We start from the raw sequence: 27,770 nt of genomic DNA on the forward strand, positions 1-27,770 counted from the left end.
TTTATGGGAGACAAGGAAGTGAAAGCCTTACACAAGAGTGCCACAGATACTGCCATCGTGCTTAGAAGCTGTTTTCTGAAGATCCTGCCTGGTTGACTTGTCTCCTTGGGGACCCTACCACAGCGCTCCACTCAGCGAAGACATTTCAGCCACTCCCAACTACCTCGTAAACTGTGAAACAGAACCCTCACATCTTCCCAAAGACTGAGAAACAAACCTGACGCAACCTGAGAAAGCATGTTTGGCTTTATTTTTTTTATACTTTTTTTTTATTTAAATAAGGAGAGTTCTTTCGTATGGAAAGAGCTAGTACAATCACATATTTGAAAGGAGAAACAACAGGGACTGAACCGGAGGGAAGGGAGGGTGAATTCACGATTCCATTTCCCATCCGAGGTAAGAGGTTCCCCAAATCACGTCTAAACAAGCTGCACAGTACACCTTTAGCATCGTCTGCCCCTTCAAATATCTGGTCTAAGTGAAAAGACAGAGGAAAGGCCAAAATAAAAGCAAAAGGAAACAAAATGACTCAAAAAGAAACCCCCCGAATCCTTTTCTACAAAAGGTATGAGGTTGAAAGCTGAGGGCACAGGACCCCTTTCAACTGAGGAGCATTACACAGAGCCTTCACAGCAATTGCTGCTCCAGGATTGTGACATGCTGAAGATGGGGCCTGGGGGTGTTGCAGGTCTGGAGCAGGCAACTGGGAGCTGCAGGTGTCATGCGCCTGGAAGATCACCAGCCAGAGCTGGTGGGCCTAGTGGGGAAGCACAGCTGGGTGCTCATCCCCAACACCGAGCCACTCTATTCCAAACGACCTAGCTTGTCTTTTAGCCATCTCACAGGAGAGAGCTGGCTTTCTGGAAGTCTACATTTCCCACTCATCAAAGTATACAACAGAAGACGCACTTTTGCGCCCTTGGTTGTAAAAGATTCCCAACAGACCCTCTCACTTAGACTTGCATTGTTGGAAACGAGGGTCAAACGGACCTGGAAGGCAACATGCAGGTGCCTGTGCAGAGGGGAACCCAACAGATGTTGGGGGGTGGGCTTAGTCGGAGTTGCCTCATGGCCTCAGGGGACACACTCCTGTGCCCTGGGCTCTGAGTATCAATCATTCACAACTTCATCACTGACCATCTGGAAGGTGGCTCCAGAGGACAGGAGAGCAAAGTTGATTTTGATACGTAATCCAAAGTATCTCTGGAAGCAGAGCGACCACAGCTTTGGAAATGAACCAACTTTTCTGAATGTGTAATGCAATCATTCTTGTTTCCCCCCCTTAAGGAATCTTAGACCCAGAAGTGTTCTGTGAACTCTGAATTTGAAAATGGTAAACTTGGGAATAAGACAAGGAAAGCAACTGTTCAGAAACCAGACTTAATGCAGCTTGCAGAAGTCTTTAGCCAATAGATGGTGCGTGCTGAACGTACCATCAGGACTGACAGTACTCAAAGAGTCCCTAGTTTCCAAACCATGGACTGCACCATCAGTGGCCCCAACAAAGCCACTAGCAGTAGGAGGTGACTTCTGTAGGCAGGACTAAAAGATTCTGCCCCACCTCCACCCATCTCAGCAGTAGAAAAGGTAGGTGCTGGGTTTTATTTGTTCCCACCAAAGGCCATGGCACCTTGACAGACACTCCTGTGTTTTTATCTGTGATCTGAAGATGTGGGTTTGAAACCAAAATAAGACCCCAAGTACTAGTACACTTCGAGCCTGACTCTAAAAACCACATGAAGAGATATTGCACGTTTTAAACATCTCTGCACTAAAACTTGGCTTGACCAGATCATCTGAGGGGCAGGGGTATCTGGCCTGAAGCTTGCCCTCTACTCCCAGAGTCTAGTTGCAAATGTGCATCTCAGAGGGGTAGAGCCCACAGCTGAGGTCACAGATGTGCTGAGCACACCAAACGCCACATGCAATTTCCTGGCCTTTCCTGCACAGAGTAATTCAGACATTATATAAACAGAGCAGTGGGACATTTACTTTTTTTTTTTTTTTCCATCTAGACCTACAACATCAATACATATAAATAAATTCTAGTGTTTCTTGTTTTTATTTAGGGTGGGAGGCAGGAGGGAAATACAGGGTGAGAGAAAGGACTGAAAATAGGTGACCTAATTTTTCTTCTCAAACAGGAAGTACTGCCATTCTGACAGCAGGTTCACCTAAAGGGCACATTTTGAGTTTGTAACAGCATTCTGTGAAATTCTGAAGGAGAAAATGTTTGTTTCTTTTGACACATATGCCCACCAAGCATTAGGTGAGATGGGTCTGACCGCATTTCTAAAGAGGATAGGTAGAGGTGACTGTGTGTGGCTTTTTCTGACTGAGACGCAACAGGGTAGAGGTTGGCAGTGGGGCAGAGGACTCAATCACTGGGACAGTAGCCAGACACTTCTAGGGTGAGTAGAACAGCAGATGAGGGACACAGGGACTCTCTAAGTGGGCAGTGCTTTTGAGGAAGGATGTAAGAGAAGATGGGACAAAGACAAGTGAATTAGGTGGGGGGCAGAGGCTTCAGAAGGGAGAGGAGCGGAGTGCTGCAGTCGACAGGAAGCTTTCCACTAAGACTGCTCTGCCGGGTGACCCTGGGGACAGTGTGGCACTACCTGCTGGGAGAGTGGACTTCTGCTTCCTTCGAACAACCAACAAGTCAGCACTAAACCCCTTCAAAGCTAACACGCTGCTTCTCTGCTCTGACACCCATGGTGACACTGAGGACACAGGCTTGTCCCAGCCCTGCCACCAACTGTGAGCTCTGAGGCAGGTGGCCTCCAATATCCCCAGGTGGGTGATTAATTGGGGATCCTAAAGAGCAGCTGAGCAAACTGAAATTCATCCTTCACTTTCCTTTGAGTGAAAGCAAGAAGCCTAGCATACAGGAGCTCACACAAAACCCGCAAGGAACAGTTCTAAGACCATCCTTTCAGGGAGGCTGCACAGGCTTCTCTGTAGGCCACTTATACTTTGACCCTGCCCTGTTCCCTAAGGATGAGTAAACATACCTGCTACTCGGCAACCCTACTGTCAACACCTTGCTCTTGATGCTAGGAGTGAAGGACATAAGATGAGTGTGCCATAGCCTGTCTTGTTGCAAGCTTGACTAATGGGTCCCCATCTATGTCCCTTATATTGATTTTGGTGATAAGCTGTGAGAGATGGATGAACATGGAGGGATCCAGAGGGATCCAGTAGGGTCCAGAAAGAAGAGAAAAGGAAATGAGTGGGGAATACAGCCACCCAGAGTGCTAGGGCATGGAGCCTCAGATGCACAGTCCCTAAGTGGGGGCCTGTGGCCTGGCCACCTCAGCCAATCTGAAGAACAATGGTGACTGTACCTCCACAATTCATCTGGTGCCCAGTACTCACCAACAGCAGAAAGGCCCAGATAATTCTTAGGCTGAAACACTGGCTCCAGGTCAAGGGCTAGAACTGAACTCAGACACCAACCTCATGGTGCCCAAGACAGTGAGGGGACAACCAGACGGTCTAGTCATGTCCTCAATAACCCCAAAGGTTAGCCAACTGTGTGTCTGTGTGTGTGTGTGTGTGTGTGTGTGTGTGTGTGTGTGTGTGTTCGTGTGTGACTCTAGAGAATCACCTCTTAAGGTAGTGCTGTGACATGTCAAACAGGACAGAGATAAAGGAGACCACTGGGGATAGCAGAGCAGAGAGAGGACAGCAAGGAACGTATAAAAGTTCAGCTCTACAGACGTAGCTAGCATCTTGTTCTCCTTTCCTCTTTGTAAAAACCTTAGCTGCTTTTTAAAACAAAAACCCTCCAGCTAAAATGACCCTGCTGCCAAACCACTGCGCCTGGGGTACGGGGCGGGCGGGCAGGTCTGCACTGCACAGGAGGCTCACTGCACAGTCACCGGGCAGAGGGGCGGGAGGAGGGAGTCTGCTCTTTTGTACCAAAGCAAGCAGGTCAATGCCATATATCCACGATGCGGGCTGCCTGACGATGGAGCTTTCAGGAGCTTTCGGGAGTGGAAGAGAGCTCTGTCCAGGCCAGGTGGTAGGACAGTGGAATGGCGGATCTGGCAAGGTCCCAGGTGGTGGCTGTCCAGGCTGGCGATTGTGCACCATCCCTGTTAGGGTGAGGCAAGAGATGCCAGGCACCTTTAGGGTTTACTCTCTTCCCTTCAGGCTTTACTCTCCTCCACCTTGACTGCCCGAGGCTTGATTGCTCCCGTTCGCTTCAGCTGGGAGGTGGCTGAAGATGCTTCCTGCAGCTTCACGGTTCCCAGGCCAGGTTTTTCATCCACTCGCTTTGCCTTTGGACAGATGGACAGGAAATCAAAGTGACTGCAGGCCAAAATGTGTACAGACCATTCCCTTTCTGTTCCTGAGTCAGACCAAAAGCTACCCTCAGAAGACCAGGGAGGAGCCTGGTGCATAGCCACAACTGCCCTGTCACTCCCACAGACACCGAGTGCAGTGATTCAGCGAGGCAGCCAGGCTGTGGGTCCTCTACAGAGAATTCAGCACTACTACATCCTGGGTGAAGCATTTCAGGTCCCAAGGCTGATAGGAAGAGCCTTTTCAAATCAGTGCAGCCTGTGTCCCACTGGCAAGCCAACAGCCCTTCAGCAGACCAATCTCTCCTATGGCCCTAGATACCCACCCATCGTAGAGGGTGGTGCCCACTTGGGTCTCCCAGATCTTGGCCCATGACTCAGTCAAGCACCCATCCAAAGTGCCTCTAAATAATTGCATTTCCCCAGGAGCCCATCTGATCCCAATCAGGGTTCTGCTAGCCCGCAGCTCTGCACCAGGCCAGCACATGGTGACCAGTGTGGTTCTGCTCCTCACTTGGTCTATATTCTGGGGGAATCTTTGTTAGGTGACTTTTCTTGTCAGCTGAGGATGGAATCCAGGGCCTCACACATGCTAGACAGGTGCTCTGCCCCTGAGTTATGCCCTAAGCTCTGGGAGAAAGGGTTAGAAACCCATCCCGTGGCAGGAACAGTGACCCCCAAGGAACACTGTGGAAAGGGGGCAAAAAGAGAGCCATCACCCTCACAATCGCCACCTGCCAGTGAGTGACAAATTTATTTAGCCCCAGGCCCAACTGAGGTCCTGAGCTCTGGAGCAGCAGCTCAGCCTTATAGGAAGAAGAGAAAAGGGCCTCCAGGGAAAGACACAGAAATCCTCGCTGTCAAGTGGGAGAAGCTATCCCCTAGCTATGATCCCACCCAGGCAGACAGAGACATGCCACAACACTCACTAGAGCTAGCACACACACACCCCAGCCTCTGAGCTAACCCAGGCCTAACTGTGTCTCCTAGAGCGCCATGACAGCCCCAAATGGCTGGGGATAGTACACCTTCTGGAATCACCTCTTGTGGGAACCAGTCTCCTCCCTTCTCTGCAGGACAAGGAAGGATCCAAACACCCATCAAGAGAAGTGCTTTTGTCAGAAGCAGCTCAGGTGGTCCAGCTCTAAGCACTAACATGTTTTCTTTAATAAAAAGCATCCTTAGTTGGACAATTCCCTCTCCTCTGGCGCTGGGAGACAGGCCTAAGTGTCCAGGGCTGCAGGGTGTGGAAAGCCATCTTCTACCTGTTGAACGTAGTGTCCCTGCACAGAGCCCATGTTAACTGCTGATCCAGAGGCCTTCCCACTGGGGCTAGCAGAGCTAGGCCTGAAAAAACCAAAGGCAGGGTTGAGAATACACATGTGTCACCACAGAGATGGAGTCAAAGCCTAGCAGCACACGGAGGCAGCCTGAGCCAGGGAGGGCCCTCTGGCCAGAGGCCCTGGCAGACAGAGAACACAGAACTGAGACAGCCAAGAGTGCAAATGCGGAGGAGCGTGGTCACTAGTGGCCCTTAGCACTTCTAGGAGACACCAGGAGAGGAGCTGCAGCCCTTGCTGTGAACATAGTGGCCATCCTCAGGCTCTGGAGCATCTGGACCTGGGTGAGGCAGCACCCAGATGAAGGCCTGCGACTAGCGCTAAGGAACTATACCAAGGGTTTTCTCATCTTCCCTTGTGGGGGAAGGGGAGAAATCTACCCCCGATTTTAGTCCCAGGGCCATTAGATGTTTCAGAAGAAGGTTTTGTCAGAAAGTACTATGTAGAGGTCAGCGACTCTTAGGTGTGGGGCTGCGTAGGGCTAGCTACCACCACACCCTAAAAGACATCTTGGGGACAGCACATCCCTGGAATTTATGACGGAGGACTCCTTTTTGCAAGTCATGGTTCACCTGCCCCATTTCCTGAAAATCTTGGGGAACTATACTGTACGAAACTCATAGCAATCTCTCTAATCACTATGATGCCTGTGCTTTCTACACCCGGCAGCCCCTCCATCTCTTCTCATTGTCCCAGGACCTCACAGATAACCAATCACCGAGGCTCAAACCCCTCATAGAAAGTTAACACAGTAGTTATGTGACCTAGCCATGTTCTCCAGTATGGCCTATGTGTGTATGTATGTATGTATGGTTCTGGGTATGGAGCCACGGACCTCATGAGTTTAAGTACTCAAGTACTCGCTACACTGCCCTGCACTCCAGGCTCTCTCTCTATACTTTAAAATCCTCTTCAGACTGTTTACAAACACTAGGTAGATAGTAGCTACACTGTATTGCTTAGGAATGATAACAAGAAACTGTTTTTGGTCCCTTCACATTCCCAAATCTTTTCAATCTGTGGACAGAGTGCCAAACAGTTTCTTCCAAGACTGTTTCCCTCCCTATAATCGACTGAGGCCAGGCTACTGCAATGACACCGGGCAGGCAGGACTGTGGTGTGTGCTCCTCCTTGAAGCTACCTCCTTCTCCCACCACCTTCCCCCACATACACACTGCGCTGTGCTGCCCTCCACACAGCTCTGCTTGATGGCCCTTCTGCCAGGTAACAGAAGCAAAATAAGATGTACTCATGCACAAACAAGAGCAATGACAGCGACAGCACAAAATAAGAGGAACTGAGTGGTTTTCACGAATGCTCTCTTTAGGAAAGTGACATGAGGGAAAGGATGGAGGGAGCTCCAGCTGAGCACACCAGGTCAAAGGTCAGAGTGAAAGTGGGACAGAGATGGCAGGACTCTAGTGCTGACTGTGCTGCCGGGTGACCTCTAAAAAGACACTGCAGATCTGTCCTACTAAAAAGACAAGGTATCGGGGCAAACACTCCTTCAGGCCCAGGCCTAGGGTGGGGGACCAAGAGCCCCTGCCACAATCCAACAAATACCTCTGAATCAAGCCAAGGAGAACCAGGCTCTACTGGAGGTAGAGAACCCACACCAGGGAAGCAAACAGCAGGTACCAGTTTGTGGTTTGGAAAGAGAGGCCACTCACACCCACCTTTAAAAAATTCTCTGATAGGGGTCAGAGGGTGTGTTTGGATAGAAGAGTTTGTGGGGCTGTGGCTGACACCCCAGAAAGCTCCCTCACTCCTTAGAGCATCTTACTCTGCAGGCTAGAAACAAATGGAATTTTCCTGGGACTCTCCCACAGCCAACTGAAGCACAAGCAAGTTCTAGGAACTCTTCGGTGACACCCAAGAGTACAAAAGGGGGCATGCTGCAGTGCCCTTCCTGCCTTTCTCCCTGGGCCCACGGGCTTGTTGGAGTGACTTAATTTTCAGCAATGACCCCTAACCCCCAGGGCTCATCTTTACCTGTACGCCTGCGGGGATGGTGCGGAGCCTCCGGTAGGAACATTCTGTTTACTGTCGGCAAAGTGGAAGCCTTTCAGCTCCATCGGAGCGGACTAGGGGCCCAAGAAGTACAGAGTTACTCGGCAGCCCAGACAACCTAGCCCACAGTAGCCCACCCAGCTCAAGGGGAGGGCTGATTCCAGAGACTGTGCTCCACTCCATAGCCAAGGCTGTCCTCAAACACTTTCTGAGTGTCACAAGTCTAAGTGTGTAAGAGAGTACAAGGACTCTTGCCTTGAAAGAAGAGCAGGAGGGGTAACTGCACAACCATGGGGGACTGGCTACTCTGTGGACAGTCACCCAGATGCCAGACACGTCAGCGCCCTAGTGACTTGATTAGAAGAACAGACTCATGTCCTTATCCAAGAGCCTGGGCCCTGCACCTGTGCTGGCTCCATGTGCCTCCTCCCCACTGGCCAAGGCATTGGCTGTGTATCTCCCTTGCCGCCCGATAGTGTGGCACACGCCAGCAGCTGGTTTCCTGACTCATTTACACATAAGCAGTACATCTCTGGCTTCTGGGACTCTGAGGCCTTTGCAGTATGAGAGACCACAGTCCACTGAGACTGGGAGCATACACGTTCTGTAACAGGAGTTCTGTGGGAGAAGTTTTGGCTGGACAAACACCCCTCTCTGGGACCACCTTTACCTCTCTGCTGGTGTTCAGAATTGGTGGCTGGGAGCCAGGTGGAGGAATCCTCCGGGGAGCTCCAACAGAGAGACTCTGTCCTGGAGGCAGCTGAATGGACTGTGGCAGGATCAGTGGCTGCTGCCCAGAGCCATACCGAGGCAGCGGCATAGTGAGCTGTTGGGTGACAGGACAGTCAGGGGGCAGAAGGGACACTGGAGATAAGGCTAAAACATACTTCGTGATTGTACACATCACTCCTGACTGGTCTCCGCACCTTCAGATGGCTGCGCATCCTCAGGCCTTGAAGCTGTTACTAAACAAAGGGTGCTACGGAAGCTACAGGGTGTTGTCAGACATGAACAGTGGCAATGCCAGTGACATTCTATACATAGCTGTATGCCACTCAGAGTGCAGGCTTGGAGGGGAAAGACAGCAGAGACTTCTCCCAAATGACAGCTGCACAGGAAGACTCTCCTCACATCGCCTTGTGTACACCAAGATGGAAGCACACTTTTTTTTTTTAACTTTCTTTTTTGAGATTTTTTTTTTTTTATTACATATACAGTGTTCTGCCTGCACACCAGCAGAGGGCACCAGATCTCATTATAGATGGTTGTGAGCCACCATGTGGTTGCTGGGAAATGAACTCAGGATCTTTGGAAAGGCAGGCAGTGCTCTTAACCTCTGAGCTATCTCTCCAGCCTGGAAGCACACTTTTTGCATCAGCGATGGCAGAGAGAAAACAAGACCAAACTAGAGCTGCAGAGACCCTTCTGGGGCATGCCAGACAGCAGAGTAGCAGTGCTAACAGGGCCCAAGAGATCAAAAACAAGACAGTGGCGGGGGTGGGGGGGAGAGCACTGGGCCACTTGAGTCTCTCAGTCATTGTCCTCTTCATCTCCCTGCTTTGAGTCCACAGTAGAGGGTCAGAAGGATCTATTGGAACCACATCACTGAGACCTGCAGTGGCACCAGGGCCCCAGAGTAGAGTGCAGCAGGGAGAGGGTAAAGTCAGGCAAGACCGATGCCTGGGCAGGGTATGGCCTAGCTCTCCCCCTTACAGGAGAGCCTGGGATGCTGTGCTCACTGCACAGGCTATTGAGGACCAAGGGCAAAAATGGGGCAAAGAGTAAGACTCTGCAAAGCAATGGTGCTGGGCAGCCAGTAAGGAAGCCGGGATCGAAGAAATCAATCTGGTAATGAGTAATGCTTGGATGATAGTGACCAGAAAGGAGAGCCAAGACAGGAATGAAGGGCACACCCACAATTAGGGGCAGGGGAGTGGTGATGGAAGGAAGAGGGTTTGAGGGGACACGGAAGCCAGGGAATAATGTCTTGAAGATGATTTTAAGAGTCAGGGGCAAGTGTGTGATGCCATGATGAGGTGGCTGACAGTGTAGTCTCCTACTGAAAGGACAGCACTGAGCCTACCTCTACACTGACAGGAAAGAGAAGGCACTTGCCAGCGTGGCCTGCAGGATGAGGGACATCCAAGGGACAGGATGCCTCTGTGGTCCGGAAGTACACAGGAAGGGAGATGTGGCCATGGGCCCTGCGGACCATCAACTCCTGCTTCTCTGGTAGCAGGAAGCAAGGTAATGGTGGGGGTGGGGATGACAGAGGGACAACACAACATGGGGGAAGCAGCAAGAAGTGCCTCTCAGGAGGTAGGACTGATGGGAGACAAAAAGAAGTGCAGTGGGCTCTGAGAGTCTACTTCCTGGGAGGAAACAGGTGATGCCACAGGGCTGAGAGAAGAGCAGGTTGCGGAAGTAGTGCAGGGTTGAAGTACTTAGAGTTGTTAGGAAGGTACAGCTGAGCTGGGTGGTGCACACCTTTAATCCCAGCACCCGGGGAGGCAGAAGCAGACAATCTCTGTGAGTTCAAGGTTGGCCTGGTCTACAGAGTGAATCCAGAACAGCCAGGCCTACGCAGAGAAACCCTGTCTCAAAAAAGCCAAAAAAGTAAGGCAGAGCTGTTGACTGCATGAGACAATGGCATCTAGATGGAGTAAGAGAGCAAGCCAGGGGCCCAACAGAAGGAAGGTCCAACTCAATGTCACACAGGCCCCGAAGCTGAGGAATGCTGGGTGCAATGGCAGATTTGACAGTGTGAAGTGCCAACATGTAGTGAGAGCAGGCCCAGCAGTCTATACCCCAGACTCTGAAGTGGGAACTAGAAAAGACTGAGGGACAAAGAAGACACCTGTCCCATTTCCGTTCCCAAAGCCACCATTTGTGGGTTGCAAACATCCCTAGAACAGAGCTCTAGAAGAAAGGGAGCTGAGTAGAACACAATGGTGTAGGGATTACAAGAGTCTCTGCAGCTGAGGTGTACATTTGGGCATCAGCACACACGAGGCACCCGGAGTCAAGGAAGGAGGAGACTAGCGAGAAGCCAAACTGACCTGTGGAAGCTGAGAATCCAGCATCTGGGAGGTCCCCAACCCGGCAGCCTGGCCGAGCTGGCCCTCATACACCAGGGCCTGGTTTCCACTCATGGGCTGGTAGGGTGAGCCAGACTGTGGCTTCACCATTTCCAAGGGCTGTATGCCAGGAAATGCAGAGTATGGGGGCTTCAAGGCCGTGCCCCCAGAGAGGATCATAGTGCTAGGTGGTGACAGGCTGGGGTGCATGTACACCTGAGACCTGCAAAAGCCAGATAGAGATCAAGATCAGGTGACTAAGACACACAACTGTCAACACGGGCGAGCATGGGGACCAAGGACTTGCTAACAGATCCCTGCTTCCCCAGAAAGGATGATCCAGAGGATCTGGATGATCCTGATATTGCTGACCTGGGGACCATGAACACACAAACACAAGCTTTGGCAGGTCCAGGAAGACCCAGTGATGCCCAAGTTTGAAGCCATCATGTATATTGAAAGGATAAGCTGGGTGTGTCTGTGTTGGGGGCGTATAGAGGGAAGGGCATGGGAAGAGGAGCGTAACTTGGAACAGGGCATGAGGGACCAGGAGCCCCCAGCAATCTGTGGTGGGCGGGAAAGGAGTGCAGAGCATCTGATGACTGGTCCAGGGCCCCAGAGCAGCACACACAACCACAGCAGGGCAGCATGGAGGTCTGACCCCTGGGCTATCTCACCTGAAAGGCTGCAGGGAGCTGAAGATCTCCTGGGACTGGGAGACAGGGAGTCCGCCTCTCAGCCCAAGCTGCGCCTGGGCCTGCAGAGATGTGTGGAGGGATATCGGGATCTGCTGGGCAGTGGCAGCCTGTGGACAGAGCCAGGTGATGACTACATTGCCCCCAGCCTCCATCCGGTACATGGAGATGTACCCACCTCCATCCGGTCCTGTCCCGGTTGGCCAGGGCACAGCTCAAAACATGTAATCTGGCTTCCCACAGCTTAAGATCAGTACTACAACCAAGGCACGGTATCGCCCTAACACCAGAGCGCTGCACAGTAGAAAGGAGTCCAGCTATCCACATCAATGGAGATGAAATTTTGAGTATTCTTTGGAGGATATATGCAAGCTGAGTATGGTGTCTCACACTTGAAATATCAGCCCTTCAGTGGCTGAGGACACAGGATGCCTCTAAATTCCAGCTCAGCCAGAGCTAAATAGTTCTAGGCCAACTTGGACTACAGAGTGAGATTCAAAAATCATAAGGAAAGTGCTAGAAAGATGGCTTAGTGGGTAAAGGCACTTGTTATTGATGAGGACCTAGGTCTAGGTCTCAGCATCCACTAACAACTCTCTGAATCCAGTTCCACAGGATCCCACATCTTTTGGCCTCTGTGGGCGCTGCACGCACATAGCACATAGACATACATGCAGACAAAATACTCATTCACATGAAATAAAAACAAAACAAAACAAAACGAGGGGGAACACTAAGATCCATTTACTTGGATCGAAATCTTAGAAAACTAACAAGAACATGTCTTAAGAGCTGAGGGCAGCCCCATCCTGTCTGGACTGGAGATCTGCCGTAGGAAAAATACTCCTGGGGTTTATAGCACCAGGCTTTGGAAGAAGCTTCCAAAACACACTGGCCGCATACAGAGAGAATTCCAATCTCATGCAAAGACAACATCCTGCCTGCTTCTAAAATTATCTCTTTCTAATGCATCTGTGCCTAGGTACTCAGGCCCAGGCAGGACCCCGGCAGGACCCCAATTACCAAAGTAATCCCACTGCAACTGATCCGCAGCTTACAGAAGCAACGACTCTGAGAGGAGTAACAGTTCTGGGGTGTCTACTTCATGCCTATTTATCTCTCACAGGCTCTTTCTATAAGCGCACTCTGGGTGCCATGGTCTGCCAGTGCTGGGGTCCACATCAGCAGGAGGCAAGATCACCAGAAAAGAAACGCAGAGAGTGGCCACAGCTGTGCTGCCTCTGACCTCATGCCTCCCGACTTGCTTCCCTCACCTGCTGGTAACTCTGTTGCTGAGGTATCGTTTGAGGAACCAGTCGTGGCTGACTTGCATATACGTGGCCATCCAGGTACAGAGGTGGGAGGTGGTTGCCTAGAAACAGAACCAAGACAGAGAAGGAAAGGATCAAGTCTCCCCGTTGCGCACAGCCCACTTTCCCTGGGGACTCGGCGGGGCTGAGGATATGAGCAGAGGCTCTATGGTTCTCTGCTGCAACACACACCTCCGGAGGCCCAGGCCAGTGCAGAGTACAGCACCTGAGACTTAACCACTCACCAGCTGTGCTGGGCCTTTGGGAGGGCTAGTTACTATGGAAGAGAGTTGCTTTGGTCTCTCAGTCACTGTCCTCTTCATCTCCCTGCTTTGAGTCCACAGTGGAGGGTCAGAAGGATCTATTGGAACCACATCACTGAGACCTCGGCAGCTTGGCCCTCAAAATCCCCAGTAACAAGCATGATGACAGGAAGAATCAGAACAGTGATAGAGGGCGCAAGTAAGCCCTTGCCTCATGGGTACAGCCACCCAATGGCACAGTATCATCAGCCTAATTTACTGGAGAGGCAAGTGATCACCAGGGATTTGGCACTGACTAGAGTCTGACTCAAAGTCTTTGCTTATTCTTCTCTGGCAATTCCAAGTGCCTCCTATGGCACAACAATACTGCTTCCAACAGCAGAGCAGGAATTACACTGCCCATAGCATGTGGGAAGCTGTCACTACCTGACCTAGAAACCAGTGTCACACTCTGTAAGTGAAAGCACAGAGCGATTAATCCAGCTTCTCTCTATAGCGAATGGAGAAGGCTCCTGAGCCTGGCTCAGGGGATGTGATACCTGGCATCGAAGCAGAAGGCGCTACAGAAGCCACAGGCATGGGTGGCATGGACACTCCTCCAAAGGAGCTGTAGTTGACCCCGTTGGAGGCGCCCACAGAGGATGGAGGCTGGATGCCCGAGCCTGCACCTCCTGGAGAGCTCTGCTCCGGCAAACTGGGGGAGTTTTCCCAAGCCTTGCGTGCAGACTCCATCTTTGGAAGCAAGAGGAGGGGAGGGATGCAAATTACTACCGGGACAGAAGGGGAGAGCAGCAATCTAAGCGCTGGGTGCAGGAGGGCGCCCCTCCACCTCTCCACAAGCTGAGGTGCTAATGAGGGCCCTAGCCCAGCTCAGGCCTGGCTTTACCTTCAGGGTGAGGTCTGCCGTGGGGAAAGACATGGGGGAGAGGCCGATGGCTCTCTGGATGTGGTGATCCCGCCGAAGGATGGGGATACTCTGCGTCAGTCCTGCCTGGAGACAGGAGGAAGGAAGTGTGGGGCATGGCAGGGCTCAGGACAGCTGCTTATCTGAACACCCCCATGACCAGGATTCATCCAGAGCAGGCTGCCTAGACCAGGTTCCATGACAGAAGTCACCTCCACACCCACACTCCACTAGCCCTCCAGACACTCATGTCCCAGTAACACAGAACAGGATTAGCTGCCAAGAAGAAAGCACCTGGAGTCAGAAACCTACCGCCTGGCTTGGAGATGGCCAGGTCCAGACAGGAAAGAGTGGCTGGTGGCTGTCACTCGGCTCTTTGGGCCCTCCTAACACAGGTGGGAAATGCAATGACTGGACCCTAGAGCGCTGGGCTCATTAGCCAATTGTAACAACCTGGCTAACTCAGCCTTTCCAACACACTGAAACCCAAATGTTTTCATTCACGGCCTGGCAACACTCTCAAGCACTAAAGCTCCTCCTCCAGCCCTCTTGGGAATGCTGCCTGGATGTTCCCCCCATCCAGCAGACCTACAGAGGACAGACAAATGAGTGGAGCTGTTGGCCGTTTCTCCAAGAAGCTCACAATGCTGTATCTCTCTCTGGAATGCACAGCACCTAGTGGGCCCTGGAATTCCAGGAGGCACCTCCTGTTTAGCCAGGGTTGCCCACTGGCTGTGAAATGATAGTCTGGGGACGAGGGTATGTGGCTCAGTGTTAAGAGTGTGTGCCCTCAGTTCCTTCCCTAGGGAGAGCAGTCTGAACCACAGCTGGCACGCACGGAGACTGGAGCTAGAGCAAGCCAAATGACCCAGACCTTAAGAGGACTGATATCACCTCCAGCCAAAGGTCCCAAAACCACGAAGCTGCCCGCATGGGTGCACGGGCAGAGCTGGAGGAAGACATGCTGACTTACATTACTAGCCAAGACATCCTGAAGCTTGGCAACTGGATTCCCTACGGGACCAGAAGCAGAACCAGGTGGCAGGCTGAAATCAGAGTCCTGGAAGAGAAGGGCACACAGCGTCTGCGCCTCGCCCAGCTCACCCATCACTGGGCCCGCATCAATGAGATGTCCACTAGCAACACTCAGCAGAGCCACGAGAGAGAGATGACCACACAAAAGAAAGGAAGCCACCTGACCTGTCTCTCCCTACCCTCTGGCTGGCCTCTGAGGCCAGCTAGAGCCAGAAAGGTCATCCATAAAGCAATCCAGTAACACTTGCCCATCCATGTCTCCATAGTAACACTACCCAAAATAATGCTCAGCTCCCAGCTTCCTTTTTTTCTTTAGGAGACAACCCTAAATGACATGAAAGCAAGAAAGAGAAGGGGGGGAGGGGGAGAGGAAAAGAGAAAAAGAAAAAGAGAAAGAAAAGGAACAAACAAAGAAAAGAAAGAAAAAAAAAGTGAAGCTCACTTTTGGATTGACTCCAAACTCAATGGGTGGTACAGGCAGCACGGAGTCCACATGAATCTCCACCCCGTTAACAGGCGGGACGACGGCCCCTTGCAGCCGCTCGGCCCCCTCCGAGCCCTTTCTGTTTTTCAGAGACCGCTCATTGCCGATGGGTCCTGGTCTGTGCTCCTTGCTCTGTCCAGAGCCTTGTTCTGAGTCCTTGGTGGGAAAGCAGAGGCTGAGACACACTCGTTCCCACGTGCCCTTGTCACCAGGGAAGACAACAAGACAAAGCAGGGCCCCAATGCCCAGGCCCTGGCCACCATGTAGGGAACTTCCAGGTTACCTTGTGCTCAGACTGCTTCTGAGCTTGGTCCTTGTGGCTGTCGGCCTTGGATTCCGCCAGGCCAGGCCCGCTCATCTCCTCTGGCTTGAGAGTACCATATGGAGAACTGCGCTGTGAGGAGGTCGCAGACGACTCCCGAGACTCAGCACTCAAGTCAACGCCACTATCACCCTGGCTGCTCTTAAAACCCTGCTGTGCAGAGCACAAAATGGGTTAGAGCCCTGTCCCCAAACTGCAAAGCACAAGCATCGCGGAGGCAGGCCTGTGGGTAGCACCGGCATTCCTCCCAACCACCAACCTCCACTCCAAACTCCAGTCCTGACCTCATGACACTGGCCCACGGCACACACCAGCTTAATGAATGCACCAATACTACCCAAGTCTGTGACTACCAGACACTGCATGGATCTAAGACAAGGCTACCAAACTCATGTCACACAAAGCATACAGGTGCAGCCAAGACCAGCTCAAAGGTGGCTCTCAATCTAGCTCCCTAGCCAGGGCTCTCTCCCTTGTCTCTCCGCTCATGCAGGCAACACACATAAATCAAGAGACCAAGGCTGAAGAGGGTGACAAGCTAGGGACCATAGTGGGGCATCTTGTACAGGCCCAGCTGCCAGCGAATGCGCTGTAGCACCAGGGCACGGGGGTGGCGGCGGCTCTCACCTCTGAGGTGCCGGGCTCAGTGCTGCTGAAGGCGGTGACAGCTTTCCTCCACGAGTCGCTGGCGGCCCCCTGCACAGGGAGGGCTGCCAAGGAAGGAAGACAAGCGTTAGGGCATCATGAGAGACAAGCAGGCTGGGGAGACAAGAGCTTGTGAGTCTCTTTCCACTGGGCTGAACATCAACTGAGAAGGAGAACTTAGGGAAAGCCACCCCCGGGTGCTCGGCACACCCCACTGCGGACACAAGCACTTTCCTCAGCAACTAGTACCCTCAGATTAAAACGAAAACTGCAGCAAAAAACCCAACTTGCTTGGAATCTTTATACTGGTTTTGTTTTGTTTGGGAGGGCAGGGATGGGGATATATAGTTCTGGCGGATCTGGAACTCACAGATCTACCTCCCAAATGCTGAGACTAATGGTGTGTACCACCACACCCAGCTACACTCACTGATTTTGTATTAATTCAATTCTCATCAGTCATACTATGTCAACATTCTCCTGCACCGAGAGTGAGCATCTTCAAGGCCTTGAAAGATCCAGGCAGGTATAGCTTGAGAAGGTGAGCAGCCTACAGACGTTGCCTACATTCCAAAAAGGCACTGAGCCTCAGCCCTGAAAAACCGTGTAGGCATCAGATGCACTCCAAAGCTACACGTAGAGCCTGAGATACTGCAGAACCCTTGGCCTCCCAGAAGACGACTGCTCTCGAGTCTGCCGTGCCGATCTGGCAAAGACACTTGCAGACACTTATGGTGTGTGCCGACTGACTGTACACTCGCTGCATGCTAAGCCATGCCCCACCACGAAGCGGCGCCTCCAGGAGCCCTCTTTCTTCTACTATGGTAGAACAAACATCACTTGGAAGTGTTTCACAACACACTATAACCAAGGTTCTCACGGACCACCAGGAAGGGCGAGAACTGTGCAGCACAGACTTGCAGGAACATGAGTGGCACGCTGTGGCATCTGTCCTAGCCTGGGGTCAGCCACTGTTCTACAGGGAGGGCTCTCCTAGCTCGCCTGCAGGTGACAAAAAAAACCCTTCTAGTCAGCTGCACAATCTTCCAGGCTCACTGTTTTGCAGGTCCTGCTCACTACAGGCCATTAAGAACAACTTGATCAACTGGAATGGCTTTGCATTTTAAAGCAAAAGTTCACCAGAAGCATAGCTTTGAGTGGGACATTAAAAACAAACAAAAAAGCTTTAAGGAAATAAACTTTTCAAGGCAGAAGATATCCTTAAGTTAATCTGAACTTTGCCCTTCCACAGAAAAATTAGGGAGAGAGCCACAGGATTTTCTTCATGTTGGGGAAGAACAACATGTTCACTCACCCCCTACTGGCCACATGTCATTTCCTTTCCTCACTAGATAGGGAAATAGGATGCCTCCCCTAGGGTGCCACGTCTGCTAGTCTACTGGAGCCAGGACATGTCACCCATCTATGGCCGCCACAGCAGGTCAGCTCAGGTGCCGCTCAGCACTGGCTCTGCTGGGGTCCAGGAAACAGGGAACACTCCACTTCTACCCCTGGCCCAAAGCAGGGACTCTGGGGAAGGGCCCGGCCTCTACTGAGCCAGGCACCACCTTACCTTGGCTGCTGCTCTCCCAGATCTCAGTGCCCAAGCTGCTGCCTGGCACAGCCACGTCTCCTTGCTCCAGACACAGGCTGCTCTGCTTTTTAGCAAATCGAGGAGGAATACGCGACGAAAGGCCTCGACCTTTGACAGGCACCTATAGGAAAGAAGAGCTGATGCAGTCTAGCCTAAGACATGACTGGTGACAGCCTCTCCCAGGAAAAGGAGCTTGGCTCACACCACCACCCAAAGTAGCCTGAGATGCCAGACACTTGTCCTCAAAAGCTCAGGCTCAGGGTTTGCTGCCAGGACAGCAGGACTGGCCCCAGGAGCAGGCTGATCAAAGTGTTAATACAATGTCCAACCTCAAGCATTTCTGCACAGGTTTCCTGACACCTAGCCAGGCTACGGCACTGAGGAGAAACGAATCCGAGGCGTGCTGAGGCTGATCTGACCTGGCTGGTCACATTTTGGATGTAGATCCTGGACAGGTCAGCCTCTTTCTGAAGGTATCAGGTACTGGGAGGCAACGCATGCCTGAGAGATACTCCTCCCTTCCTCTCGCCCACCCAGGGCTGCCCTCTGGCCCATGGCCCTCACCTGAGCAGCCTGTTCCTTCTTTCTTCTCTCCTCCTCCAGCAGGCGGCGCTGCTTCTTGGTCAGGACTTCAATAAAGCCTTCCCCCACCATGGAGCCTACTTCACTCTCTTCCCCAGGGCTGGATCCGCAGTTGTCAATGATGGCATCTGAACCAAAAGTCACAGAAGAATTAGGCAAGAGTCACCCAACAGGCAACTGATACCCAACACATGCTTGGCTCAGAAGTCCACTTATCAAGGAGCAATTTCTTTAGTGCCTCTGAAAATCCATACATGGTACTCCATCCTCATGCTCATGTGACCTGATACGCTGCAAGCACAGCCCAGCGGTGCTCAGGCAGCACCATGACGGAGATAATTGCTTTTAAAGAAGATGCAGATTCATAAACCCAGTTCTGTTTCTTGCTAGCCATGTGGTCTTGAATACACCCTTTAAATCAGGAAAGTTATACAGATGTCATGGGGGCTCAGCGTCATAAGACAGGAGTCTGAGTTGTTTTGCATCTCCCCTTACTCCAAACAAGTCCCAGAACCTAGCAGAGACTCACTTCCGTAGCCCAGGTCAAACTGCTTCCGGGCCTCTTCCTGCTCACCAGCCCTTTGGGCGGCCAAAGAAGCCTCCTTCTCTGCTTTCTTACTGGTGGTTTCAGGACTGTCAGAGCTGGCATGAGTGGTCCGTTCCAAGGCATAGGATGAGTGGTTTCCACTGCTGCAACCAAGTCCCCCAGGCAAGGCCTCATCTGGAGACCTGCAAAGGAAGGTGAATGCCGTGAATTCACCATCACTCAAAGGCTGGGGAAAATGGATGAGAAAAACTTTGAATACACAAGGCCCACACACAAACAGCAGCTATCTAGTTCCAATGCCTTCTACTGAGCCACCAGGGGTCAGGAGAACCTGCTGACAGTGCATGGCATGTGCTGGTCCAGTTCTGTGAGGCAGTAGAGAAGGCTGCTAGAGCATCCCTTCCCCGCATTCTGTCTGTTCCCTCCCACTGCATGCCACCTTCAGCACCTGCAGTGGGGAGAAGAGGGCGGGTGGGCACACCCAAGAAATGGCTACCAGCCTTTCTGCACTGGGCCAGAGAACAGAGAGCAGCACAGGTTTTCTCAGCTGCGGGCTCTTGAGAACATTCATGATGCCTTTTGGGGGCTGGAGTATGGTCACACAAACACTTAAAAGAACAGACACTTTCCTGAGTCAACCTCTTTGGGGTATGTGCACCCAACTTGTGAATCCTGGGTTCTAAGGACAGAAGGGCTGAAACCTCTGCTCCCCAGAAACCTCCACCTGAGGCACTGACTGGGTAGCAGGCCCATATTCTCTCTATAGCCTGGGCAACATACTGTCCACTCCAAAAGCTTTCAGGTTCTAGAAAAAGAGGCTCACTGGCTGCAAGTGGCCTGGTCCCCTCTGTTCTTGATGGCTCTAGCCAAGCCCAGGTAGCAAGAGGGAAGCAGGGCCACTAAGGGCATACCCGAAAGGTGAGTGACGCCTTCCAGTCAGCTCCAAGCAGGAAAAAGTGGGTGACTGGCCAGAGCTCACTAGGCGCCACACACAGGCAACAGCTATCAGTGTAGGGCTAAGACTAGATCCTAGGTTATACTCTAGGGACAAGGGCCAGAACAGCAGTCACAAGAAGGCCTCTGGGGAGTAGGGCACAGGGAACTTTGGGTTCCGTTGATCAAGCCACAACAACATCAACAGTGACACACCATGGAGAAGCAGACAAGCAATGCAGGAGCAAGTGATGGAGACGCTCACACACAGCGGCCAGGGCTGCCTGGCTTGGCAGGGCGTGCATGCATGGACTCGGTGCTGCTGCGAACAGGACAACGACAAAGGACTCGAGATGGTGCTGACGCATTACCTTGTGACTTTCAGAGGTGTCCCACTCTGCTGGCTCTCGCAGCGGGGGGAAGTCTCACCCCCACCTGGCCTAACAGGCTTCTCCCCAAACCCTCCCGGCTCCAGCTTGCGGCTCTGTCTGTCAGCCAGGGGCCTCTGGCTGGAGAAGCTCCTCTTGGCCAGCTCCTTCTTCTCACCCAAACTGGCCCCTGACAGGCCACCTTCCCCTTGTGCTTCGGGCTCTGTTGCAAGGCCTTCTCGCCGCTCCCTCCGCTCGCTGAAGTCGCTGCTCTCGGACGCAGTCTCCCACTCTTCGTTGGCATGGTCAGAAGAATTCTGGTAGGAAAGCTCTGGGGATCTGTGACCTCCAGGACCACTCTTGTCCCCAGGACAGAGTTTGGACCGGCCTGGCCACTGGCTTGCCAGCAGGTGGGACTCCTCCTCAGGTCCCCACAGGCCCAGGGACTCCCGCTCTTGACGGAGGCGCCGGAAGCGAGGGGGCTTGTCTTGGCGTGGGGGCCGCCTCCGACGGAAGGGCCTATTTTCTGCACTTTCAGAATCTGCCCCATGGTCATCTTGGAAAAAGGACCTCTTGTCCTCCATGCGGCTGTCCTCAAAGACCCTGCTGCCAAATGTGTCAGAGTGTCGGTAGGAGTCTGGGATATAGTCTCTGTCAATGGTTCGCCGTGGGCCACATGGGTCAGAGGGGCCATATTCCTGCCAAGAGCTGCCTGGGCTCCTGCTCTGCCAGTGGGGAGGTTCTTTGGCAACAAAGGTTCTGCGACCATAGCTGCAGTTGCTCAGGCGAGGTGGGAGGGCTCTCCCACAGGTCCGGGGTCCCCGGCTGCGGGCGTCTAGGCCACCCTGGTCCTCAGTGTAAGTCCTGTTGGAGCGCCATGAGTCCTTCTTCAGGGCACTCTCGTCCCTCTCCATGAGCATGCCCTCGTGGCCAGGCTCTGAGCCCCGCTGACGGCGCCTTTTGGGTAGCTCTTCATACTCTGAGCCCTCGCTATGGGTCTCACTGGCAATGCGCCGCCTGGGCTTGGCTCTGGGGCAATCCTCCGGTGGGGGAAAATCACGAAGGCTCCTGCCTCGGCTACCTCGCTGGCCACCGCTGTACATGTTGCGAGCCCCGAGCACACCTGTGCCACACAGACTACTTGTGCTGCTTCCTGCAGGCCGGCCACCTCGGAAGGTGAACTCTCTGAAGCCACGGCCACGGCTCCGGGCCTGGCCCCGACTCCCAAAGGCCTGCTCCTCGTCAATGAAGATCCAGTTGTTTCTCTTAGTTGGGGGAATGTCACTGGCCTCCCTTGAGGTTCTGTTCTCCCAGGTCTTATCAGCCTTTGCATCTTCATCTAGCTTGCTAGATTCACGGCTGAACCCAGCCCGGGCAGCGGCCTTGTCCTCCAGGGCAGAGGAGGCATTGGCCAGGGCAGGGTTGTTCTCTTCATCCTCATCCTCTTCAACCCTGCACATGGATTCTTTCTCTGTGGCCAGCTGTGAGCTCTCCTCTCCAAGGCCCTGCCTGACTCTCTCCAGTGCCTTTTCCTTCTCTTCTACCTTCAGGGCCTTGAGGACGGGTTTCTTGATGGGTCCCGACCTCCGGGTCCTGCCCGGCTGCTCCTGGTGTTGGCTGCTTGAGCTCCGGGGCTCTGGTGTCCACTCGGGCTCTGGGTCTGGCTGTTTCTTGGGGCTCCCTTCCTTCTCCCAGGAGGAAACATGAAAGGATGGCTCCTCCCGGGGTGCCTCCAGCTCGACACTGCTGGCTGTGTCGGCAGCCTTTGGCTGGTGGTGGCCAACATCCCAACTGCCATAGTCTGGCTTTTTCTCTGCTGGGACAAAGTCGGGCTCCAGTGGGGAACACCTGAGGTTTGGGGTACGACCCCCAGGAGCACCCACCTCCTGAACATTTTCCTGGGGTGGAAATAAAAGCTCCTGGCCTATTCTTTGAGAAGAAATACAGTTGTCAAAGTCTGCTTGGGCCTTCTTGTCAAAAGCACTCAAGTACTCCTCCCCTCTCTCCTCAAAGAGATCGCGCTGGGCACTTATGCCCCCTGACCTTCCGGGGGAGGCAGAGTAAGACCTTTCATTCCTGAAAAGGAACCAGAAAAATCAGTCAATGTGATTGGAGCTTGGTTCCTGGTCTCCATGCCGAACACGGCTTAGTTTTGTTTTGTTTTGTTTTAAAGAAAAAAAAAAAGTTTTAAAAAGAAAGGAAAACACAAGCAAACATTTGCTCTAGCTTATGACACGTTGCTTGGTGGCCCCTGGAGTCCGTGAGCGTGGAGATGGCAGTGGTAGCTCAATGCACCACCCTGGAGACAGAGAGGAGCTGGCGGTCCCCTGGAGCAATGAACAAGCTGGAGCCTGGGAGTCTGTGAGCCTGGGCCTAGCGGTGGCAGCGTTAGCTCCTGCACTTGCACAGGTGGAGTGAGCCCAGACCCCATTCTCAAGCCACCTGCCTGTGAGCCCCCCCCCACAGCCCCTTTAATGCCCACAGTTCGGCGACCACGGGGTTCCTTCTGCACCTCAGCTGGCCATCAGAAAGAGCCACTCACACCCAACATTCAAGCACATTGCTTCCACTCCTTCCGATCCACCCCGGGTAGTGTCTCCTGGAATGGGGCCTCTTCCTAGGGCCCTCCACTGGGACTGCGGAGTCTTCCTCTAGCTGTAGTGGGACGCTCACCTGACATGCATGCCCATGGCCAGAGTGTCCGCGGACTTCGGGTGGGACAGTGAATAGCCTTTGCTCTGCAGTGCCATGTAGCCCTCTGGGCTCCACACAGGAGTTGGGTCGATGGTGGTCACTTTTCTTTCTTGGAGTGAGGGCACACAGTTCTGATCTTCAGAGCGACGGCCAGTCCCACTGAGGGGCTCTTGGGGCATCATGGGCTTCATCAGTCCTGAAGAAGGCAAAGGGTCAACCTCTCTCATCTAACACAGAACGTCTGGCAGCAACCTCAAAGCAAAACAGAGTCTCAAAGGAGGCAGCTGTCCTAATGCCACATGGACACAGCAACGACCCCTTAAACATTTAAGTCCGCACTCAACTCAGATCAGAGGACTCTAATGACACATAGTCTGACCTGACACATAGACTTAGGAGCCGTCTCTGGTTCCCAGAACAAGAATCCACTGGAAAGGTAATGAAAAAAATACGTGAAAGCCAGATTTCAGACCAGTGAGAGCCTACCCCAACACTGCTTGGCTGTGCAGACTAGAGATGAGCCATATCCCAGATGGCACACAATCACCAGGCAGCACTCAGTTGATTCGGACCCTCTTAGGAAGATTTAGACAGGGATGTGACTTTACTACATCCTATGCCGATGGGAAGATGGCCGAGGACAGTCAACGTTTTGTATTTGGGAATTCTCGCTGTTGGGAAAGCAGGGTGATCGGCACGGATGGACTAGGATACAGATGAAAATCTATTAGCTCTATGAAGCTTCCCCAGCCTTTCCACATCTGTGAGCCTTGCCATCAGCATCCTCCAGAACCAGGCAGAAGGCCTTCAGTGCTTCTGAAATGCTACTAAACATTAGAAAGCCCTTCAGTACAGAAGAGTCCCACCTGGAAGTCTATCTTAGCCTAGGCCAAGGAAGATAAAAACAACCAGCCGTAGGAAAGCAGAACAACATGCTTGCTTCCTTTGGGCTTGGAGGAGGGGTGTATTCAAATTTCTGCTTCGCAGAATGATGCAGAGATCTCTCAAATTAATCAAGACTGGTTGTAAGGGTGGGAAGGCCCTGGGAGGAAGACCATGAATCCAATAAAGGCCCTGAAAGGTCTTTACCAGGTCCTGAAACTAAACTTAAAATCCAAATGGCCAGAACGTATATGGAATGTAATATATCATAGCTGGATACATCTTAGAAGAAACTAGAAGTAAACATTTATATTTAAATGATTAAAAGGCCGAAAAGAAAGAATTAAGCACTTTCTGGGTGTAGTTATGCACGCCTGTGATCCCAGCACTCAAGAGGCAGAGGCAGGCAGAGCTCTGTGAGTTTGAGGCCAGCCTAGTCTACAAAGTGAGTTTCAAGACAGCCAGGGATGCATAGTGAGACCCTATCTTTAAAAACAAAGAGGAAAATTTTAAACAAGAGCTAGGGAGACCACTAAATGTGTCAAGGTACTCAGTGCCAAGCCTGACAACTGAGTTTTTCTGAGATCTTCAAATCTCTGCAAACACGCTGTGCATGTGCCACTCCAAAACTGAGTAAATAAATGTTAAGAGGAGGAGGAAAAAAGAAAATACAAAGGGAAGCAACAATTCGGGAAGCAAACCCTATTCCCAAAAATGTACAGTCACTAAAATGTAAAAAGGCAGATTAGACACAGGTGAAGAGATACCGGAGCTGCAGACAGTGCTGAGACCACTTCCCAGATGGCAGCATGGAGACAACCTCCTTCCCACTCATTCGTTTCCACACTCAACACTCCCTTCTCCTGTCCCTCCTGCGGGGGGCACACCCAGCCTTGGCCAGTGCTGGTACCTTCTTGTGGAATAGTAAAGGAACACGTGCATCCCAGCAGGAGGCTGAGCAGGAGGCTGACACAGGCTGAGGAGTTTTGGACTAACTTCAAGAACACAATGAGAAGCGGGGTTAGGGGGAGGGCAGGGGAAATGAACACCTAAACAACACAAGACCATAGACAAACAGAAGAGCTTAAAACAAAACAAAACAAAACAACCAGAAGATTGTGTTGTTTGTGCCTGGTGCCTACAAACACCTGATGAGAGGAGGGCACCAGATTCTCTGCAACTGGAGCTGTAGAGTTATGAGACCACGTGTGTGCTGGGGACTGGAAGAGCAGCCACTGCTCTTAACTGCTAGACTAAATTTCCAGCCCACACAAACAAACTGTTTTTGTTGTTGGTTTTGTGCAGGGGGGGGGGGGGGGGGCGTGACAGTGGACAGCAATTGAGACAGAGTCTTACTATGTAGCTCTGTCTGTCCTGGAACTCACTATGCAGACCAGGCTGGCCTCAAAGTCAAAGACCCACCTGCATCTGCCTCTGGATTGCTGGGATTCAAGGTGCATACCACCACGACTAACATCGAAATCAATATAAAGGAACCAGCTATGGCAATTGCTACAGACTTTCAGAGTTAGCACGGTCAGTGTCATCTTACACAGGAAAAGATATACTAGTAAAATCCAGGGTCCAGAGAACTCACTACTAAAAGGCTGGGATAAAAGGTATCAAATCAACAGTGAAGAAACCTAGAATAATCCACCCAAAGTAGCAAAGACAGAAAACACAACACAAAAACACAATGTGTATTGGGTGCTACACGTTGATGGAAAGGAGGGCCAATTCTTTTCCATGTGCACATGGAGGCTGACCCAAGAGGACTTCCATGAATGTGAGCCTGAGACACTGAGTTCTGGGCCAGCCTGAGCTACAGTGAGAGACCATGTCTCAACAACAAGCAAAAAAGCAGGTGTGATGGCCCATGCCTTTAATCCCAACACCAAGATGCAGAGGCAGGTGGATCTCTGATTTTTCGGTCAGCCTGGTCTCACAAGAAGTTCAAGGCCACCCAGGGCTACACAGTGACAAAACAAAAAAACACCACAAAAACAAACACCTATACTTATAAGAAGTTTAAAAAGCCACAACCACACTGGGATAGTTATTTATTTCTATATCTGGTGCTAGAGTTGAACCCAGGTCCTGGCGAAAACTAAGAGGACGTGCTCTAGCATAAGGTCAAACCTCCAAGCCTGTGGCAAACAATTTTAACACCTGTCAATAACTGATCAGGGGATTTTGGAAAAGTAATGATATGGGTATTTGTATAACCCAACTGGCAAGTGCAATTTCATGGATTATTTCAGTATGGAGAGAGAGAGAGAGAGAGAGAGAGAGAGAGAGAGAGAGAGAGCGCACACTTGCAACCTTGCAACCACCTGACAGTCTAGCTTGTGGTATGTACCACATGACAGTAAGGTAAACAGCTGGCTGCCGAGAAGACCACATCACCTGAACCCAGCAAGGCAGTGCTGGAAACATTGTGCAAATCTTCAATAAGCGAGGAAAGCAGACAAATGAGCACCAACAGTATTAGGTAAAAAAGGAATGTGCAGTAAAACAAAGGGCTGATGAAACCCCAAATCTGGTTTTATTTAAGGGCATTAGACAAAGTTTGGGAAGGAACAATCATGACTAGAGAAACCCAAAAGCAAAGATGCAAAATGTGACGGCTGAGCAGAAACTTGAGTGCAATCCAAGCAACTTACAACACATGAGTTCATACACATCCCTACAATTTTTGTGCTGCTTTTTTTAGAGACAGTCTTAATATGCATCCCAGGCTGGTCTCAACCTCACCATCCTCCTGTCTCAGCCTCTCAAGTGCTGAAACTCCAGACACGTCTCCCAAACCACACTCAGGTCCCCATCACTTTTTAACTGGAGCAGAATTGTGTCTTTAACTTCATAAAGCTCATGAGTGGTCACATGACCTGGCAAAGGGGCTGCACTGGACTACAGTGTGGCAGCGCCCCTGGTGACTTCCCTCACCGTGCATTCCCCCGCCCTGTGCTCACCTGAAGGGTGCAGGGCTGAGGGGTAGAAGTCCACGGGTGTCCGGGCGGGTGTGACGCGTGGGTCCATGTAGGGGGGCATCATCATCCAGCGTGGGTCGAAGCCCAGCATCTGGGGGTGGTGTGGGTAGAAGGTGCGCTGGGGGTGTGAAGGCGGCGGGTACACCGGCTGCCAGTGCTGCATCTTGTACAGCTGCTCCTGGGGGAAGAGGACAAGTAGGGAATGAGAGAGAGCAGGGCACACAAAGGTGCTCATGGCCCAGCCCTCCAGGAGGGGCACAAAAAAGCCCCTAACAGAAGGCCAAAATGAGGAATGTGCTAGGCATGTGGCAGTTTTCAGGCTGAGAGACAGCCATGGTGGTGTAACTACAAGGCTGCATGCTCCCGTGCCACCAACATCAGACGACAGTCACAGGGTGACTGAGTATCTCACAGAATCGGGTCCACATCGACGAGGAACACGGCCAGGGTTGTCTACAGTCCCCCCTCCCCCAACATTCTACATTTGTTAGCCTTCAGCTTCCAAGGAGCCTTCGGTGGAGCCTTCTGCCCAACAACCTGACCCCAAAGGGCTACCAGTAGCCTATGAGGTTCTATCGGATCTTATGCCCTTGGCTCCACCTCCATGACACACTCCACTCTGCTTCACGGTCCTGTGGGCCCTTGCAGACCATGGGAAATCCTGGGCCTTGCACTGTGATGCTCCTCTCCTCTTCTTTTCCAACGCAGTTTCTGGAGTAGGCATATTCCCTCCACCAGACCTGACCAGGTCCCTATTCTGAGCTCCCACAAGCACTCCTGCTCCT

The 27,770-nt window shown here is 52.1% G+C and overlaps 1 protein-coding gene and 2 non-coding genes across 16 annotated transcripts in view; all 3 read right to left on the reverse strand.

Annotated features, from left to right (window-relative positions):
* Nucleotides 1-228: 228 nt before the first annotated feature.
* Prrc2b (proline rich coiled-coil 2B) overlaps nucleotides 229-27,770 on the reverse strand; it is a 55,038-nt gene continuing 27,496 nt past the window's right edge. For 3 of the 14 annotated variants that reach the window (XM_055600912.1, XM_055600906.1, XM_055600905.1), the window contains exons 13-31: nucleotides 26,968-27,163; nucleotides 23,093-23,309; nucleotides 20,423-22,495; nucleotides 19,101-19,300; nucleotides 18,554-18,699; nucleotides 17,969-18,110; nucleotides 16,378-16,460; nucleotides 15,712-15,903; nucleotides 15,387-15,584; nucleotides 14,883-14,969; nucleotides 13,892-13,996; nucleotides 13,545-13,737; nucleotides 12,707-12,804; nucleotides 11,415-11,542; nucleotides 10,720-10,960; nucleotides 8,331-8,486; nucleotides 7,643-7,734; nucleotides 5,576-5,657; nucleotides 229-4,286 (exon numbers count right to left, since the gene is read on the reverse strand). In XM_055600912.1, the coding sequence (XP_055456887.1) occupies nucleotides 4,155-4,286; nucleotides 5,576-5,657; nucleotides 7,643-7,734; nucleotides 8,331-8,486; nucleotides 10,720-10,960; nucleotides 11,415-11,542; nucleotides 12,707-12,804; nucleotides 13,545-13,737; nucleotides 13,892-13,996; nucleotides 14,883-14,969; nucleotides 15,387-15,584; nucleotides 15,712-15,903; nucleotides 16,378-16,460; nucleotides 17,969-18,110; nucleotides 18,554-18,699; nucleotides 19,101-19,300; nucleotides 20,423-22,495; nucleotides 23,093-23,309; nucleotides 26,968-27,163 (4,761 nt within the window). In that variant the 3' untranslated portion in view covers nucleotides 229-4,154. Of the gene's footprint in view, nucleotides 4,287-5,575; nucleotides 5,658-7,642; nucleotides 7,735-8,330; nucleotides 8,487-10,719; nucleotides 10,961-11,414; nucleotides 11,543-12,706; nucleotides 12,805-13,544; nucleotides 13,738-13,891; nucleotides 13,997-14,882; nucleotides 14,970-15,386; nucleotides 15,585-15,711; nucleotides 15,904-16,377; nucleotides 16,461-17,968; nucleotides 18,111-18,553; nucleotides 18,700-19,100; nucleotides 19,301-20,422; nucleotides 22,496-23,092; nucleotides 23,310-26,967; nucleotides 27,164-27,770 lie in introns of those variants that run through there. The other 11 variants (XM_055600909.1, XM_055600907.1, XM_055600918.1 and 8 more) reach the window with 9 other exon arrangements.
* Nucleotides 9,187-9,271, reverse strand: LOC129671828 (small nucleolar RNA SNORD62). Its single transcript, XR_008719416.1, has one exon. It is a non-coding gene; the product is annotated as a small nucleolar RNA SNORD62 (small nucleolar RNA).
* LOC129671827 (small nucleolar RNA SNORD62) lies at nucleotides 13,042-13,126 on the reverse strand. Its single transcript, XR_008719415.1, has one exon. It is a non-coding gene; the product is annotated as a small nucleolar RNA SNORD62 (small nucleolar RNA).

Source organism: Psammomys obesus, unplaced genomic scaffold, assembly GCF_907164565.1.
Source record: "Psammomys obesus unplaced genomic scaffold, mPsaObe1.curated_primary_1811, whole genome shotgun sequence".
Lineage (NCBI taxonomy): Eukaryota > Metazoa > Chordata > Mammalia > Rodentia > Muridae > Psammomys > Psammomys obesus.